A 17,566-nucleotide genomic window follows, 5' to 3' on the forward strand; every position below is an offset into this window, starting at 1 on the left:
ACTTACACAGGACCTTTTTTTTTGCCTTGCCTTGCCTTGCCCTGCCCTAATATTAAGAGGCACATTCTCATTAACTTGTCCTCCATCTTCCAAACTTACAACCCCCTATCTTTACCCCACAATACATTCGTTCTCGAGATATCTATTCTTGAACTCTAAAGAGTCATTAACGTCTTTAACGGACTGCTTATATGCCTCAATGGCACCTAAATAACACTTTGAATCTGAAATTACCTTCTGAAACTTGAAACTTAATGCCATAACCAGGGGGAATGAAATACATTTTGGAAAGAACTTAAACTTATGTTAGATGACTTTAACAGCGGTGAGAGTTAATCTAAATCATATTCTACTAGTTAAGAAACATAGAAATATCGAAATCTACATAACCATAACCACAAGGCTTGAATCTCCGTGAAAGGCAGGCAATCTACTAGCCATTTTAATCGGAAATTGGCAGAGGTTTAAGTACATATCATAACCGAAGTATACCGAACGATCACTTTTGCTACACACGGAGGTAATTAGAACTGGTCCTGGCAATGTAAAACCTTTGATTTCATCGTTCGCAATCGAAAAGGTATATAGGCTGGACGGCATGTAATACTTCCATTACGATAGATTCTTTTTTCGGAGGCAAATTGGTTTCAATGATACGTGGTGTTAGCTAGATCAAAAGTCTAGATTCTAGTGTGGCGTGCGACGCATTTGCCATAAACGAAACCGTCCATCCAGAAACAGATGCATGTTCTAGAACAAGATTTCGCCGGCCGAGACCGGGACTTGACTTCTGAAGACAGGACCAGATGAAATGGCTGCTCAATGCAGATCGGGATCTGTGTGTGAGAGAAGTAGGATATATTGTCATAATAACCCACATTCGAAATTTAGCGTAGAAATTGGCCTTCTCTTTCCATAATTTCCATCCATTCTGTACCTCACCCTTCTATACCCGGTCTCCAACAGGCGGAAGTGCCACTCAATATCTACGGTCCTCAAGAGGAATGGTTCAAATGGCCATTGCGCATATCGAAAGCCACCATGATATCCCTCACATAAGCGGAATGCAAGAGATTATGGCACATCCAGAACAAAGAAAAACACTGCCACAAGACGCACAACCTATATCGATCATCAGAATCCCAGACGCTCAAGAGCCTGACAGCGAGCAAATCTCAAGAGTCGTCAAACCTGGATCTGATACAGAAACTTTACAGCAGCCTCTCGAGGATAAGATCGGCGACCGTGGACTATTTGTTGAGGACTCGGGATACCCTGAAGTTGAGGATCCCGTAGATCCAGCTCGCATACTTACAAGGAACGACTTGATCAAGCAGCGCACCTTATTCCTTGGAATCATCCTGATTCTAAACATCTTATTAGCCATCGCTTCCATTCTTGGAAATGAATCTAAAGTTGCGGTCGCGATGGTATATTTCATCAAAAGCAAAGACTTCCTTTCCTCCATCATATCACCTATAGGCCTGGTGATATCCAACTTTTACCACGTCTTGCGGCCAGTGCAGAAACCGACTCGGCAATGGATATTGTCTCTTATCCCAGCCTACTCAGAGAGTGAAGAACAGATCGTCAAAACCATATTTTCTCTTCGCGATAACGGCACGGCACCTCACCGTCAGGTCATGGTCGTTATTCTCGATGGACAGCCCAGGAATATCCGAGGTAATATGACCCGTGTTATCACTCAATTTGAGCGGTCATATATTTCGTTCAAATGGAAACGGGGCACTCTACGTATTATCGCGGGCTTTATGGAAGATGTCCCTGTCATCGTACTAGAGAAGCTCAAAAACAGCGGTAAAAAGGACTCCTTGATCCTTTGTCATGACCTGTTCAATTATATTCGCGCGAATGCGCCTATTTATACACGGCTTCTCAGGGACGAACTTTGGATGCACGTTTTACCTCCTCTGATAAACGATAACTTCCAAGGATTCGACATGATATTCTGCACAGATGCGGACTCTACTATTCACAAAGGAGCGCTAGCTATGCTGGCCAACGCCCTCGCTAATAATCAGAACGCTATCGCAGCCTGCGGACTTGTGCTTGTTGAACTGGAGCCTGGGTATGAATGGTCCGTTTGGAATCTTTATCAACAATTCCAGGTATGTAATTGCAGCCAGGAATAAATAACACTAATGACTCAGTACCGGAATGGATAGTATACCTTCGGTCAATACGTTCGAAGAAGAGCAGAGCACTATATCGGCAAAGTCACATGCCTCCCAGGCTGCATTACCATGATATCGGTTAGAGAAGAGATGGGAGGGGCTATACAGAAGTATGCGGAACCTATCACTGGGCCCTTTGTGCTGTCGCATCAAGTCCAGTACCTCGTATGTATCCTTAAAAGGGTCACCGTGTTCGAAAGTATCGACCTTGCTAATATAGCGTATGGACATAGGGAACTGATAGGCGACTCACCTATTCAATGCTCTCACAGGGCAAACATTTACGCACGTTATTTGTTCCGAACGCTATCAGTGAGACAGTAGCACCTCAGTCTTTACAGCATTATCTCAGTCAGCGTCGCCGATGGGGATCAAACGCATATTTCAACAACTATTTCTATCTTGGAGGTGAAAGGATGATCCTGATTACCAGAATAGCAGCTTGCATTGAAGTGGTACGGTTGAGCCTCGTCTATTACCGAGTGCTCAATACCATATTATTTCTCGAAAGGATCAGCCATGGAGTTCCAGTACTGAAGTTGATCCCAATGCTGGTTATTGGTCAGCTACCTTCCGTTTGGTTCTTTTGCTCTGTTATGATTGAGCCACCGTTAAGACAGCGAGCACACAAATTGGTGATAGGGTTTTGCATCAACAAGTGCATCTCGCCTATTATGTCAATCATTATATTCACTAAAGTTGCTACCAATTTAGGGAGCCAAGGTACATTCCTAAGATATCCCTGTGTAATGGTACCAACCTTGCTAACTTTCACTAGCATGGGGAATGTCTGGTGTAACAGCCTCTTCCGCATTGACTGCAGTAGTGGTAGATACCAACCCTACATAATGAGCAACCAATAGGAAGCAACTCACCGATTCTCGACTGCCTACGCATCGAGTGACCGGAACCATATTTCAAATCTCCTTTTCCACATTCCTGACCATTGTTTATACTTGATATTAATAGAAATTATTATGCCCATTGAATAGTCCCATGAGTTTTGGAAACAGTACCGTGGATTGCTGCTATCGCCTACGGTAATGGTACCGCGTTACGATGCGGGACACGCGAACAAGGCCAGGTTGGCAGGAGTAGAGTGGCCTAGCGATGGAATAGGAATTAACTAGTCTTAGGCGCTGGGGCTATGGGTATCAGTCGTAAGGTACTGACTTTTGCGGTGTATGAAAGTGGTAAGCTTGCCGAAAGTTGAACCGTATCACTCATTGGTGTAAATTACTCAAGGTACTGGGATACTTGTCATTATATTTGAACACGACTATAATTCACAAGAACCCCAGGTAGGGAGAACTAAAGCAAGTGAATAGCTAGGTTGTTGCATTTCGGTTCCCAGTTAGGATTCGTGTTGTTCCACTGATGTCGCACGTGATTGATGATGGTGACATACGGGCCACACATGACGAATATGATCAACAACTTAGACTTATGGCGTGACAAGATGAGGCATTTCTATTTGTGATTCTCGATATATGTCAAGTTTGTATAATACAAATCATCTCAAATCAGTCCTATTGGAAATAATTTCATCTCGAACATCCAATTACAATGGGAAATTTCGAAATAAAATCTATCGCCGTCGTTGGGGCCGGAGCTGCTGGTAAGTCAATAACCCATACCTCGTCTTACGAAATGCAAATGTTCATCACGTGTACTTCTTAGGTGCTATCACGGCAGCTACTCTAAAAGCCGAAAATTACTTTGACAGGATTCGCGTCTTTGAGCGCCGGGAAACACCTGGTGGCACTTGGTTAGTACGTGCCTATTAATCCCAACAGGCCAGTCTAATGTGGATGGATAAGGATTTACGACGCAGATCCAAGTGTTGCTACCATCCAACCTGGAGCTCTACCAACAGAAATCGACAAACCGCTCGTAATCCCAGAAGACCTGCCGACTACGACCACCCCAAACCAGCAAGAGAGATATGCACACACGCCCATCTATCAGAATCTCACGTGAGACATCACAAACAGAATGTGGAAGCTCAGTTGACTTACTGAGAATAGCACTAATGTCCCTCAAATCGCCATGTCCTTCTCTGACATGTCCTTCTCTTACGGGCCATTCGTCCCGCACTATGTACCTCGTCAGTATATAGAGTCTTACTTCTCAGTCCACAAAACCGATGGATATCTGTCACTCAACACCACGGTGGAAGATATCTCGCAACTACCATTGACCTCTAGGGATGGTCTGAACTTGTGGAGACTGACGTTGCGCAAGTACGATCCACTGCGTCGGGTGGATATATGGTGGCAGGAGAACTTTGACGCAGTTATTCTTGCAAACGGGCACTATGCCGTCCCTTGGGTAAGTACATATCATATTATCAAAATGGCAGTGATGGACAGAAGACTGAATATTCAAGGTACCTCACGTTCAAGGCTTGGAAGCATATATGGAAAGGTTTCCAGGCAGAGTCATACACTCCAAGTTCTATCGCTCCCCCTGGATTTATGCTGGTAAAAAGGTGCTTGTCATTGGTAATTCAGCCTCGGGTCACGATATTTCTGTCGATCTGCTACAAGCTGTTCAGCTTCCACTCTATCAATCGAGAAGATCACGTGGAAGACTGGATGGTGATGAGCCACCGGCAGGGGTGGAGTGGAAGAAAGTCATCAAGGAGTACCGTCTGGATGGAACAATCGTGTTTGAAGATGACAGCGAACTCACTGATATTGATCACGTCCTTTACTGCACTGGCTATCTTCCTTCCTATCCTTTCTGGAACACCCAAGCGAACGGCCGCCCACTATTCGACTACAAGAAGAAGAAACTTATTAATAATTACTGGCACACATTCTTCCAAGATATACCTAACTTGGCAGTTGTCGGTATGCCACGAGTTCTTACTTTCCGAAGCTTCGAATACCAGGCCATAGCAATTGCACGGCTTTTCTCCGGTAGGAGCGCAATACCTCTTCCTTCCAAAGAGGAACAGCAGAAGTGGGAACGTGATAGAGAGAGTCGCTGTAGGCAAGAAGGACGCAGGTTTCATGAGATTGAATGGGAAAATGGCGAGACTTTCAGCTGGTTAGACGGGTTCTTCCAGATTGCAGGTTTGGGGACATTACACGGCGATGGCAGGATCCCACCAGTCTTGGGAAAAGATCTCATTTGGGCCATAGAGCATGTGAGGAAGTACCCAGTGCCAGGCAACGGCAAACAGAAGGAGTCAGGAGGTGGCTTAGAGTATAAAGAAAATGAGTGGACTTTAGTTCACAGGCCGAAGAAGGACCCTTTGCTTTTCATTTGAGCCAGGCAATCAATTTACTGTTATCATGCTACTTAAATAGAGTAGTGAGACATTCGTTAATCTTATATATGGTGTCTGCATTACTGGTATTTAGAGCGTCTTCCATCAATGGTCAATGTTCAGTTAGTTCAGTCAACATCAGGCAGGAATAGAGGCTGAGATCAAAATTGAATGAAAAATTATGAAGGACGACGACGAGAAAGATTCTCTATCACCAGAAGATACAAGAATGATAAATACACAATACGAATTTTGCTAGTCCAGTAAGCACAGTCGCTTATTCATCGACGGCAGGATCGAACCCAGGAACACCATCACCAGCAGCCTTTCTCAAGTTATCAGTGAACTTGTTCTCATTGTCCCAGAACTTGGGCCCAACACCACCGTTCCAGGCGTCAAAGAGGTAGTCCCGGAGAGATCGGCCATTGACAACAGGCCAGTTATCCCAGCCAACAAGGTTACCGATGAACCATTGGCCAGTGTAGTTCTCGACCTGATCATCGGCCTCGTTGGCCATTCGCCAGCAGTGCGTCTCAGCACCATCCTTGTGGTAGACAACCTTGGCGCGCTGACCATCGAGACGGGGTTCGTTGGTGGCGTGCTCGTAGTCGCCGTGGCATGAGGGAGCGACGCGCTTGACGTCTTCGCCTTGAACAAAGACTACAATGTTCTCCCAGTCGTGAGTGTGTCCGTTGCCGATGCCACCACCAATAGTGCCCCAGCTAGTAATTATGTTAGACATCGTTGTACTCGTAGTAGAGTAATGGGACACTTACACAATCTGGTCTTTCTCAAAGTAGTACTCGTACATGATGGCACACCAGCCATTATTGCAACGGCGCCGGCTGTAAACGTTGTTGTTCTCCAGTCGGTTAGGGTCACGACAATCAGCAGCAAGGCCCTTGAAGTAAACATCCTTCTGGCTCAGGCCACGGTTGGTATTACCATCCTTGTCGATGGCTGAAGTATAGTAACAGCCATCCGTGTCAAAGTCAGTTAGAGGCTGGAACTTGTGTTCGATCTCGTGGGCGCCGTCATCTAGACGACCCATGAGAACGCGCTTGGCATGTTGAAGCGGGGACGCTTCGACGTTGAGTACGCCGGCGAGGACGGTTGCGAGAGTGATGGCGTGCATCTTTGAAAGGGGACAAGAAGGGATTTTTTTGAAGAAGAGGGGGACTTGTGTATCAAAGAGTAAAGTTTAAAGTGTGAAGTCAGGTGGTTGAAGAGGATACTGTTGAGGAGATGAGAAAGAGCTTGTTTGATGGCGTTTGAAGCCTCTTAAATATCTTCCAGAAGACTAATGCTCAATAAAACCGTTTGATTGCATCTTACGGCAACCTCAAGCAACCAAGGAATCAATGATCAACGCCACAATGAGAAGGAACGCAGAAGGATGCACTTTACGAGCAGGATTCCTCGACAAGCCAATGAGGTCTCCGGGAACATCCTCAGGATTTTGGACTCTGCATAATTCATTTCATGCGTAACTTCAGCTTGTTGCAACGAAATGCTTAGACCTGACCCTAAGGCGCAGCGGCGGGATGAAAAAGACCAATGAGGTGAATTGCGCACAGGAGCTTAATTTAGATAAGCTTCAATTTTAGGTCGAAGGATTTCATCTACGCCACAATAGATCTGGACTCCGGCCAATCAGAGCGCGGTATTGGTCTGATCAGCGCTACGTCAGTTGACGGAGCTTTTTAGTTGAAACATTGGAAGGATTCGATGTAACGCAGTGGAACTAAGAAACAATACTTACTATAATGCAGTCGTCGGGGGCCATCAAGTGCAAGGCAGATTACGACTACTAAGTATTGATGGATAACGGTCCAAAGTCAGTGGTATCGAGATGAGACGCTATTCCGCCTGACCAGAATTGCTACTTCAACTTGAAGGATTGGAATGACGTGACTGTCGCCTTTGCAATGTCCTTTGCTCCTGTCTTTTTACAAAATCTGGACGGATTGAAACGATGTACGTCACTCTGATCAAGAGTTGTCCCATAGCCATAACGTAGGAGTAGGGTTGTACTCCATGTAGTTGCTGTTTTCTAATGAAACAGAAAATATGTATCAGCAGATACACAACAAATTTAGTATCTGCAAACAACTTTTGGATGCCTACACTAGTACCTGAAGCCATTCAGACTTGGAAGCTGATCCTTCGTTTCATGTATAACCTGCATTGTCATCATCGTCAGCTCTCAGGGGATAATAAGTCATTTCAGAAGTGAGAGATCAGGTCGCTAGTGGCATGTGGGCTTCCCTTGCACTCTGGGTGTCATACAAAGCCTGTGGTTGGTCTAGGTACGGGCGGGCCTACAATGTCTTAAATTACCTGGAGCGCGGTACTTTCTTGAACATTCTGCTACCCTACAGAATCGTAATATACATACACGTGGAAGCACACTCAGGACTTGGAGATGGAAGACCTCAAGCTGTTATTGACCCTAGCTCCACTTTCGTGTAGTGTACCTTGGTTCAAGAGATATGAACAGGTTGGTCAGCTGACTTAGGTAAATCTAATTAAATATTGGCAAACACAGGCGGTAGACTAACCGACGTCGCAGTTGTCCTCATCAGAAAACCACACGGAAATCCCGGATCAGATGATTCAAATTCGGAAAACTATAGGTATCAGTTCAGCAGTTTGCTCTGTTGCCCACGGAGCCAAAACGATATTTCTTCCATAACCAACGCAATGACAAACATCAGTCTTGTTTCCCCTCACCTGCACTCATTCACCCAGCGGATAAAACAAAACCTCAAAACACTGATTGGGTGGCTAAATGCAAAACACAACAAATCCACTAGAAAATGATAGATCAGCTCATAAGGCCCGAAATTCTGAACGCTTTAAGTATCAGCCACATTCAGCTGGCCACTGACTAACTAAACTTATCGTCCTTGGAACAACATTTCGTAAGAGAGGTCAAAGCACATTCAAACTGCAGCGACAAATCGCCAATCACTAACCATGTCGCCTTCTAACCCCATTATCCCTGGATTTTCACCCGATCCCTCCATCGTCAAGGTTGGCGAGTGGTATTTCCTTGTCAATTCCACATTCCATATGTTTCCTGGCATTCCGGTTTACGCCTCCAAGGATCTTTTATCGTGGAAACAGATCGGTAAGATGATTAACCATCAATGAATACTACTCCGGATAGTGGTTGATAAAGTGCAGGCAATGTTATCTCGAGAACAGACCAAATTAGTTTGGCTAAGTCGCCCACAGAAGTGAATCCCCTCCCAGGCATCGGCGAGGTGATGCTTGCCACCGGTGGACTGTTTGCACCTACGATTCGATATCGTGATGGGACCTTTTACGTCGTTTGCACCAATGTCGTGCGCACTCTGGGAAAAGCAGATGTTTTAGAAAACTTCATCTCCTCAACCAAGGACATCTGGTCGGGCCAATGGAGCGACCTTGTCAGATTCGAATTTGATGGCATTGATCCTAGCATTTTATTCGACGATGATGGCAAGACCTATATTCAAGGATCCAAATCCCCAGGTCCCATGACCAAGATCGCCCAGATCGAAGTTGACCTCGAAACAGGTCGTGCGTTGTCAGAAGAGAAGATTCTATGGGAAGGCACAGGTGGCGTCTACCCCGAAGGACCACACATCTACAAACGCAACGGATGGTACTGCCTGATGATTTCTGAAGGCGGAACACACGAAGACCACATGATCACCATGGCCCGATCTCGCAACATCTGGGGACCTTACGAACCGTGCCCTGGCAATCCAATCTTGGTTCCTGCTAGCAGTGACATGTACATACGCCATACCGGACACTGCGATGCCTTTGAGGATGAAAATGGTCAGTGGTGGGGAGTATGTCTTGGTGTTCGACGGGATAGAGAAGGACGATACAATATGGGTCGAGAGTCTCACCTTACTACTGCAAAGTGGACGGATGATGACTGGCTTCGTCTAGACCCGGTCCAAGGGCAGGTTGACACTTCCAGACTCGCAAAGACCGATGCAGCCCAGAACCTCACAGCTGTGGAAGGCGTCGATTACTTCTACATCCGTGACGTGGACCTGGATAATTACAAGATCAATGAGTCCAATATCCGTCTAACTGCTTCTGCCATTGATCTCTCCCATACTCATCAATCACCAACCTTTGTTGGTAAGCGCCAACGAGTGCTCCAAGGTCAAAGCACAGCCACGTTAAATATCGACCCATCGAGCAAGGTCGAAGCCGGTATCGCATCATACAAGGATGAACACCGCTACGTCCGAATCTCTTATTCCCCTTCAGACCGGGCAATAAAATACGAAGCTATCAACAATGCTAAGCAGATCAAAAAGACTTCCACCCACTCTATTAGTCAAGATACAAACAGCTTGCGCTTCCGCATCGAGTATACAGAGAAGGAATATCGGTTGTCCTATGCACCTGACGACAAAGATTGGCACTCCATTGCGACGCTAGACTTGACGGACATGACAGGTCCCGACTTTGTAGGCCCTGTCATCGGCGTCTTTGCCCTGGGTGATGGAGAGAAGGTGGAAATAACCGACTTCAATGTGGAGTAGATGGATAAATTGTGCCGGGATGTAAAGCAAAAGTATGTAATCTGTACATGGCCTGATATCAGACGAACATGCCTAATAGGTAGATATGATGCTGGATTAATGGTCGAAATAACGTTCTGACCTCTTATCTCCTTTTCGCAATTTTTGTGTCCTCCCACGAATCAACGTCCATGTCTTTTGCCTAAGATGAAATGCCAAGCAATGAATCTGGCATAGCAATCAATATTAGGAGCCACATGACTGATTTCCCAAGCTGTTGGTTCTCTGAACCAAGATTACAGGCTAGTAATTTACCCGCTCAATGGCTAATTCCCCACGCAGCCACCTACGAACCCTACTGAACCACACAAAGGCGTCTCTCATTACCCGGCTGTTGGTCCTTGAGCTTAACTTGACAATCTTCATTAACCGGAAACCCCAGACCCTGTTCATTGGTTAGACTTAAAACCCCACGGGGAGAGTTTTCGCACATCGTAGCTCGGATAAAGCAAGTCTTGCGGGGAAACGGGCGTTCTGGGAAGTCTGGGAGTGACCTCGGCAATCAAAGTGACAAAATACTGAGCCGATCTTGTAATGAGCTGTTTGAGATTCTGTCGGGGTTCTTTTCTGTCATGCGTTTGACAGACCTGAGATGTGCATGATCAACAGGCTTGTTAGTGTGATGCGACAAGGCAGGCTAAATGAAACAGTGTTATCACTACTTATTTTGTTCCAGCGATATAAAAATCATCTCTACGCCGATGGTTTTTATGTCACTTTCCAACCAGACCCTCAGCCCCTGGTGTCTCAATCTTGGTGACTCTACCACCCTAAGAATCATTCCATCCGTTCGTGTTCCCGTCTCTCAACATGGGTCTTTTTCGACCTCCCAAACGGACCCAAACGGTCTTGCCTGACAAGCCCACCAAGGGCCACTTCTTCTTCGCGGGCAAGGAATTCCAGCGTCTTAAATGGTGGAAGAGACGTAACATGCGCACTCTGTATTTTTACATTGTTATTCTGATTCTAACAAACACGGCCAATGGATTCGATGGTATGTCTCACTACGTCACTCAGCAAGTATCCAGACTTTTACTAAGATTTTAGGTTCCATGATGAATGGTCTTCAGACCTTATCTTACTGGCAGGAATATTTCAACCACCCTCGCGGTTCTGTCCTTGGTCTCTTCAATGCTTCCATGAGTCTCGGTTCCCTCATCGGCCTCTTCTGTGTTCCTTACATGATTGATCGCCTCGGCCGAAAGGTGGGTGTGATTATTGGATGCCTCGTCATGCTTCTCGCCGTTGGTTTGCAGTCTGGTGCTCGTAACTTTGGCATGTTTGTCGCAGCTCGTCTTCTGCTCGGATTCGGCGACTGTATCGTCCTTGGCTCAGCTCCTCTTCTCATCGCAGAGATTGCACACCCTCAAGACCGTGCTATCCTTGTCACCCTCAGCGGCGCTTCTTACCACTCTGGTGCTTTCATCTCCAGTTGGGTCACCTACGGTACCCTCCAGATCAAGAGCGACTGGTCATGGAGACTGCCCAGCCTTCTCCAGTCAATTTGCAGTGTCGTCATTCTTGTTGGAATTTTCTGGATGCCGGAAAGCCCACGTTGGTTGCTCAGCAAGGATCGCCATGATGAGGCACTCAAAGTGCTTACTCACTACCATGGTGAGGGTGATGTGGATGATGAATTCGTTCAGCTTGAGTTTAGTGAGATCAAGGCTGCCATTGCTCTAGACAAGGAGATTGGACAGACTGGGTGGGCAGACTTTCTGAAGACAAAGGGCAATCGGAAGAGAATCGGCCTTATCACCGCTCTTGGATTCTTCAGTCAGTGGAGTGGCAATGGTCTGATCTCCTACTACCTCAAGGGTATCATGGATGCTGTGGGCATCACCAAGGCTGAGACTCAACTTGGTATCAACGCCGGTATGAAGACTCAGGGTCTGATCATTAATACCACGTTTGCCTTCTTCATCGATTACTTTGGTCGTCGACCTATTTACCTGACCTCGACCATTGGAACATGCGTCATCTTCAACTTCTGGACCATTGTCTCTGCTCGATATGAGATTGACCCCAACAAGGCCCTGGGGTACGCTTTCGTCGCTCTGACCTTTATCTACGGTTTGTTCTACGATGTCAAGTAAGTGACTCCCACTGGTTACATCAAATTAGTTGTTCATTCTAACATACAAAAAGGTCCGGTCTGATGGCCAACTACACCACCGAAATCCTGCCATACGGTCTTCGTGCCAAGGGATTCACTTGGCTCAACTTCTGTGTCACTGCCGCATTGTTCTTCAACCAATACATCAACGGAATCGCGCTTGACGCCATGGGTTGGAAGTACTACTGTGTATATTGCGTGTTCCTTGGATTTGAAGTATACATCATTTACTTCTTCCTTATCGAGACTCGGTACACACCCATGGAAGAAATTGCCCAGTACTTCGATGGTGATGACGCTGTGGATGTTGGAGAGGTCGCTCGGGCAGATATGAAGGACAGAGGAATGCTTGTGGAGGAGGAGAAGGGTCCTCATGCTACCACCATTGAGAGATTGGAAAGCCAGAAGTAGACGGTTCCGCTTTGAAGGATCGACATGGGGCATTGGGCTGATTGGAGGAGTGTTTGGTGGTAATGAGAATACGTATGTCTAGTTGAAATGACGATCCTGTTTTGTTTCAAGTAGACTCAACATCATCTGTGCGTTCAAGTTATTGACCAGAGCTGAAACGAGTCAACAACCAATTAATCAACCTGTTACACGGATCAAATTCAGCTGACACGGCACTTGATAGTTCGTCGCATTATGTTTTCTTCATTTCCTGCGCCCTGCATCTAGCTTCAGGCGTTGCGGCGACCGTTATAGACTATAGTATACCTTGTTCCATTGCCAGTATAGCACAAGGTATCAAAATGTATGTACAAGAATTTATGGCTCAAAGTCCGTCGAACGTATGGTAGCCCCGAAGTTCTCCCTTACTCAATAGGTATCCAGCCTAGAAGTTGGCAGTGGCCTTGGTGACTACACCACTCTTGAGAGCGACGTTCTTAACGATAACCTGCTTGTTGTTCACGCTAGTGACACGGACCCAAGCAGAGTCGCTGGGCAGAGTACCATCGAGCATCCACATGTTAGGGTCCTTGAGGTAGCAAGACTTCCAGGTCTTTCCACTGTCGCTGCTGACTTGGACAGCCTTGACACGGTGGGTCATGTTCTCGATGGTAGCGGCGAACCAGTACTTGGAGGCTCCGCCGTGCATGTGGACTTGGAGAGGAGCAGAGCGGAGAGGGCATTCAATCCACTTCCACTTGATGCCATCAACACCGCCTCCCTTCATGTTGTTGGTAAGCTTGTTCCATGTCGCAGGGGTCATGTCGAGATGGTTCTTGTCGCCTCCAGTCCTGTTGGTGACCTAAGCTCGGGGATTAGCAGTTGTTCTAAGTGATCTTGAATTCACCAGCGACTTACCATAACCTTGATGGTCTTGCTCTTGTAAGTGACCTGAATGCAACCGCCGCAGTTGGCGCCCTTGTTCCAGATCTCGTCAGAAACACAAGTACTGCCATCGATACCAGGAGGCAAGTCGTATCCAACGAAGCTGCAAGCACCATTTTGCCAGCAGTTTTCCTCAGTACAGCCGTCAGCATCGCCGTAGCGGGTTCCTAGGCCGGTGAAGACTGGTGATACGGCCGCGGCGTTAGCAACTGTCGAGGTTGCGGCCAGGAGAGTGACCAGGTACATAGGCAGGCTGGCAAACATTTTGAAGAGCTTGTAGTGAAACGAGTGAAGTATAAATTGAAGAAGCGAATGAATAGATTGTAGTGAAAAGAATGTGATGTGAACCTTGGGGAGTAAACGATATTGATGAGAAGCTGTCGTCCTTATATAATGCCAAGTAATCTCGTTTCAGATCATCCCGTTATCCTCTCATCTCCAAGGCAGACCATCAGCTAGAACTAACCCCTGCCCTCCCGTAATTTGACAACCATCTGTGGTCTGTTCTAGACTTCTGACTTCCGTGGCCGCGTGTTTTCAGTACCTTGCAACTGTAATCTCCCCACGATGGACTAAACGGCTATCCTTGAATACCCAATCATTGTTTCCTTGGTGCCGGTTTCCGCGCCAAAGTTCACGCTAATCGTTTCAGATTTCTCAAAGTGGCGGAGACGCTAATTTGAACAGCAGGCAAACCCTTGTTATTCTTGGGCGTTCGGGAAGTGCAAAGGAAGAATCAAGGATGGAAAGCCGTTAAATGATCCACAATTGAGCAGGATTAATTGTGTACTAGGGTGGGACTGATTCATGCCTCCTAACCCTGCTTAGTATCAAATTAGAAGAAGACATTGGGAGAATACGAGATAACACAAACTACGACTGAACAAGGAATTGATGAATGATGGATCATTGGGTTTGTACTGTTATGGTTGCAGCTGTCTAAAAGTTATCATTTGGAAATGCAAATCACTGCTAAACTATTAAACAGGAAATTAATGAATAAGGCTGAGACAATTATTCAAACTGCACTTTGAAACGCTGATGAGATTTTATTCACTATCAAAACTCATAAATACCAACAGCAATTACTTCTTCTAGTCTCCGCTCCAGGATATATCATCCTGAATTTCAAGAATGCAGTTGTTATACCAAGCCAGACATAACTCGCGGGTGCTATAAATACCATTCCACCTAGAATTATACATAGAAAGACCATCCTCAACCAAAAATAGAAGAACCAATCTCAATCTACTACTTGTCACTTTCATTCGGTTGATGCGACAATGGCCAAGTGACTCAACCATGGGGCCTTTCGGTGGACGAGAATGGCGACTTACTGGCACCTGGATACTGAGGGAGTTCAGAAACGTCATGCATGCCCGGATGCTCAGTGGGAAGCTCAGTCGGCGGTACTTGGGATACGGAGAAAGCCTGATGAGGAGTGGCGTGCTGTGGGCTTACAGGCTCAGAACCCATCGTCCAACTTCCGGGCCATGTTTGTGGGCTGACTGCGCTGGGTGGTCCGGCCACACTTCCCCCGTATGACCCGTAATGGACCTGTGTCATGGCAGATTGGCGTCTGGCCTCGCGACGGCGAACAACTCTCTTGCCAATATAGAACCACACAAGTAGCACAAGTGCAAGTCCTGCTGCACCACCGACGGCGATGCCTACGATGGCACCGACCGAAAGCTTGGACGTCGAATGGTGACTCGGAGATGGTGTTGCCTTTGGTGGACCAGTCGCTGAGGGGATAGCTCGTGTTGGGGTACGCTCTGCGATTTCTGGCCTACGACCAAACAAGTCCTGAAGAGGTTTATTTCCAGTGTCAAATCCACCCTTCGGAGACACGGCTTTCGCACCGCCATCCTTATTTCCGCCAGTGACATTATAGACGTCAGCTGGTACGACGTTTTTAGTAATATCAGGATCGTACAGAGCCCAGTACGTTTCGTTATCACCCTCATTGTGAAGAGTACCTGTCCAAAAGTTGTGCATCGCCCAAGCATTGACTGCAAGATCGCACGCGTCTGTGTCGGTATAGGTTCCTCCGATTACGAAAAGCTGTGACATATGCTTGACCATATTGCATGAGGCACTATAGTGGCCATACTCCGGAGGAAGCGTAGCGTTTCCTTTATGGTCTGGATAAGCCTTGACCCATGTGAAGGAAGGTAAGGTCAGGATATAAATGTCGTTGAATGATGTAGTATTGACAACTGGTGGCTGGACGCTTAGACCTCCCCAGAGATAGCTTTGATTGGCTTAGTAAACTTCGCTACATGTGAAAGTATAATGAACACGAAGGAAACTCACATATTGAACGTTGATTTGTCAGGCGCCCAAGCAACGTCGATGCAGAACTGGCGTCTGTTTTGCGGTATGATTCCGGTTGTTTTCTGAGTCGACCAAGAGTTTCCCACGGTATCGAAGACGAAAACCTCGTCAAAAGGCTGAGGGGCTTCTGTGCCATTCTCATAAGGGTCCACAATGCCTCCAAGATAGATAAGCATGCCAAGAGAATCTCCAGCAGGAATCCAGACCATACCGCCTTCAGCTCTTGGTTGTTTGTCTGGACTGGCAGCTTGTTGGAAGTCGCCCGAGTCGTAAGAGTACGTGTAGAAGTTGGAGGTCATGGTTCGCCCGTTGCTCCAGCCGCTCATAGAGGCATTGCTCACCCACCCACCAAGATAATAGCCCATGCCTGTCTCAGAAACGCCAACCCCGGCACCATACGAGGCAACTTTCGGTGGAGGGGCTATCTTGGGACTTCCAAAATCATCCCATTTGTCGTAGATGATGTCATAGCTGAGTAAACTGTAGGGCTCTTGTGCGAATCCCTCGTTCCATTCGCCCCCGTAGACATAGAAACGTTTGTTGATCTCGTCCCCCCACAGGACTCCCCCATGCACGGTTGGGATACTTCAGTATTGTCATTAGTATACTTGGATGAGAAAAGTAGAAAAATGTCAGAGCCAATGTACCTGTCGTTCTTGCTCAGAGTAATGTTGAGATCTGGCCAAAGCTCGCCAGACCTTTCAACGAGGTGATTGAGGTCGTGGTACCCCAACCAGGTATCTTGGCAGATAGATCAGCAATAACCCTACTTATGCGTTTTTGGTAAGGCGTACTGGAATAGTTCTTATGCGTTTGTTGGAAATCATCGAAGTTGACCCAACCTCCATCGATGTACAGTTTGTCGTCGATTACTGTGGTCTGATGTGCGAACCGGCGGCAAAAACTGTCCCTCGGGTTCTTTGCTGCAACGAAATCAAGCACTAAGATCAAAAAGATCAACGCCACCATCTGCCGCAGCTTGGGACGCCTCTGTTCCAGCGGCAGGGTTATAACAGGTGAATTATGTTCCATTTGGTTGAATACCGCATAAATTGCGAAACAGAAACTGGAGGATTTGAATATTCATACCTATATCTTTCACCTTTACATGCCGGGGGGTTCTGGGGCTTTGTAACCCACTCTTTCGGCTTCTCGCGTCGGAGGACGGCAGTGAGTGCTGATCATGGTGCCACCCACATTCAGGTCAATAATCTAGAGCCCTGCTGGGCGCAAGCCTCACCATGTCTACCTGATTCTAGACCGGCTGATCGCTGGATGTATTCAATATGTGTACCTAACAAGGCTGAGACACTGAAGTCATTGAGACTTTGCCACTGGAGCCATGGCATAAGTCAAAGTTTTCATAACCCGGACAAAGTCAAGGCCTTTCTGATAAGGGAACCCGGTTCAATTTCTTTTAGTAGAAGAATAACTAGACATCATTTACCATGCGTCAATAAATGCCATTGATATCCCGGGTTAAACACGATGCCAATGGGAATTCAGATGGCATCCCGGGTATTCGGAACCCTCCGTTTCACAACGGGCATAGCCCATCTAGATTATCAGCCCTGAATACTATAAGCTTTCGCCCTCCGTTTCGCGACGGAATTTCCTGCCAACCTAAAGCCACTCGATGTAAGTAGCCGCAATCAATACGCCAGAATTACGCCACGGCTTTGGGGAAATCGATAGGCACTATGCACTTGTA

General features: G+C 46.7%; 7 protein-coding genes across 7 annotated transcripts, besides 1 other annotated feature; 4 read left to right on the forward strand and 3 right to left on the reverse strand.

The window, feature by feature from the left end:
• Window positions 1-21: 21 nt before the first annotated feature.
• Window positions 22-46: a microsatellite.
• A 765-nt stretch (window positions 47-811) lies between these two features.
• Window positions 812-2,436, forward strand: FPSE_07997 (uncharacterized protein; the record flags this gene model as incomplete). The annotated part of the gene is made up of 4 exons (XM_009261115.1): window positions 812-838; window positions 897-2,129; window positions 2,187-2,360; window positions 2,416-2,436. The coding sequence occupies 4 exons, from the start codon at window positions 812-814 to the stop codon at window positions 2,434-2,436; spliced, it is 1,455 nt and encodes a 484-aa protein (XP_009259390.1).
• Window positions 2,437-3,761: 1,325 nt separating this feature from the next.
• On the forward strand, window positions 3,762-5,472 carry FPSE_07998 (uncharacterized protein; the record flags this gene model as incomplete). The annotated part of the gene is made up of 5 exons (XM_009261116.1): window positions 3,762-3,813; window positions 3,876-3,963; window positions 4,016-4,171; window positions 4,223-4,526; window positions 4,585-5,472. 5 exons carry the CDS (start codon window positions 3,762-3,764, stop codon window positions 5,470-5,472), a joined length of 1,488 nt encoding a protein of 495 aa, XP_009259391.1.
• Window positions 5,473-5,749: 277 nt separating this feature from the next.
• Window positions 5,750-6,607, reverse strand: FPSE_07999 (uncharacterized protein; the record flags this gene model as incomplete). Its single annotated transcript, XM_009261117.1, has 2 exons — window positions 5,750-6,194; window positions 6,249-6,607. The coding sequence occupies 2 exons, from the start codon at window positions 6,605-6,607 to the stop codon at window positions 5,750-5,752; spliced, it is 804 nt and encodes a 267-aa protein (XP_009259392.1).
• Window positions 6,608-8,451: 1,844 nt separating this feature from the next.
• On the forward strand, window positions 8,452-10,028 carry FPSE_08000 (uncharacterized protein; the record flags this gene model as incomplete). The annotated part of the gene is made up of 2 exons (XM_009261118.1): window positions 8,452-8,605; window positions 8,662-10,028. The coding sequence occupies 2 exons, from the start codon at window positions 8,452-8,454 to the stop codon at window positions 10,026-10,028; spliced, it is 1,521 nt and encodes a 506-aa protein (XP_009259393.1).
• Window positions 10,029-10,877: 849 nt separating this feature from the next.
• FPSE_08001 (uncharacterized protein) lies at window positions 10,878-12,594 on the forward strand (the record flags this gene model as incomplete). The annotated part of the gene is made up of 3 exons (XM_009261119.1): window positions 10,878-11,061; window positions 11,115-12,159; window positions 12,216-12,594. The coding sequence occupies 3 exons, from the start codon at window positions 10,878-10,880 to the stop codon at window positions 12,592-12,594; spliced, it is 1,608 nt and encodes a 535-aa protein (XP_009259394.1).
• A 424-nt stretch (window positions 12,595-13,018) lies between these two features.
• FPSE_08002 (uncharacterized protein) lies at window positions 13,019-13,782 on the reverse strand (the record flags this gene model as incomplete). The annotated part of the gene is made up of 2 exons (XM_009261120.1): window positions 13,019-13,435; window positions 13,492-13,782. 2 exons carry the CDS (start codon window positions 13,780-13,782, stop codon window positions 13,019-13,021), a joined length of 708 nt encoding a protein of 235 aa, XP_009259395.1.
• A 1,032-nt stretch (window positions 13,783-14,814) lies between these two features.
• On the reverse strand, window positions 14,815-16,887 carry FPSE_08003 (uncharacterized protein; the record flags this gene model as incomplete). The annotated part of the gene is made up of 4 exons (XM_009261121.1): window positions 14,815-15,772; window positions 15,835-16,440; window positions 16,503-16,596; window positions 16,650-16,887. 4 exons carry the CDS (start codon window positions 16,885-16,887, stop codon window positions 14,815-14,817), a joined length of 1,896 nt encoding a protein of 631 aa, XP_009259396.1.
• Window positions 16,888-17,566: the final 679 nt, after the last annotated feature.

The sequence above is a fragment of the Fusarium pseudograminearum genome, chromosome 3 (assembly GCF_000303195.2).
Source record: "Fusarium pseudograminearum CS3096 chromosome 3, whole genome shotgun sequence".
NCBI lineage: Eukaryota > Fungi > Ascomycota > Sordariomycetes > Hypocreales > Nectriaceae > Fusarium > Fusarium pseudograminearum.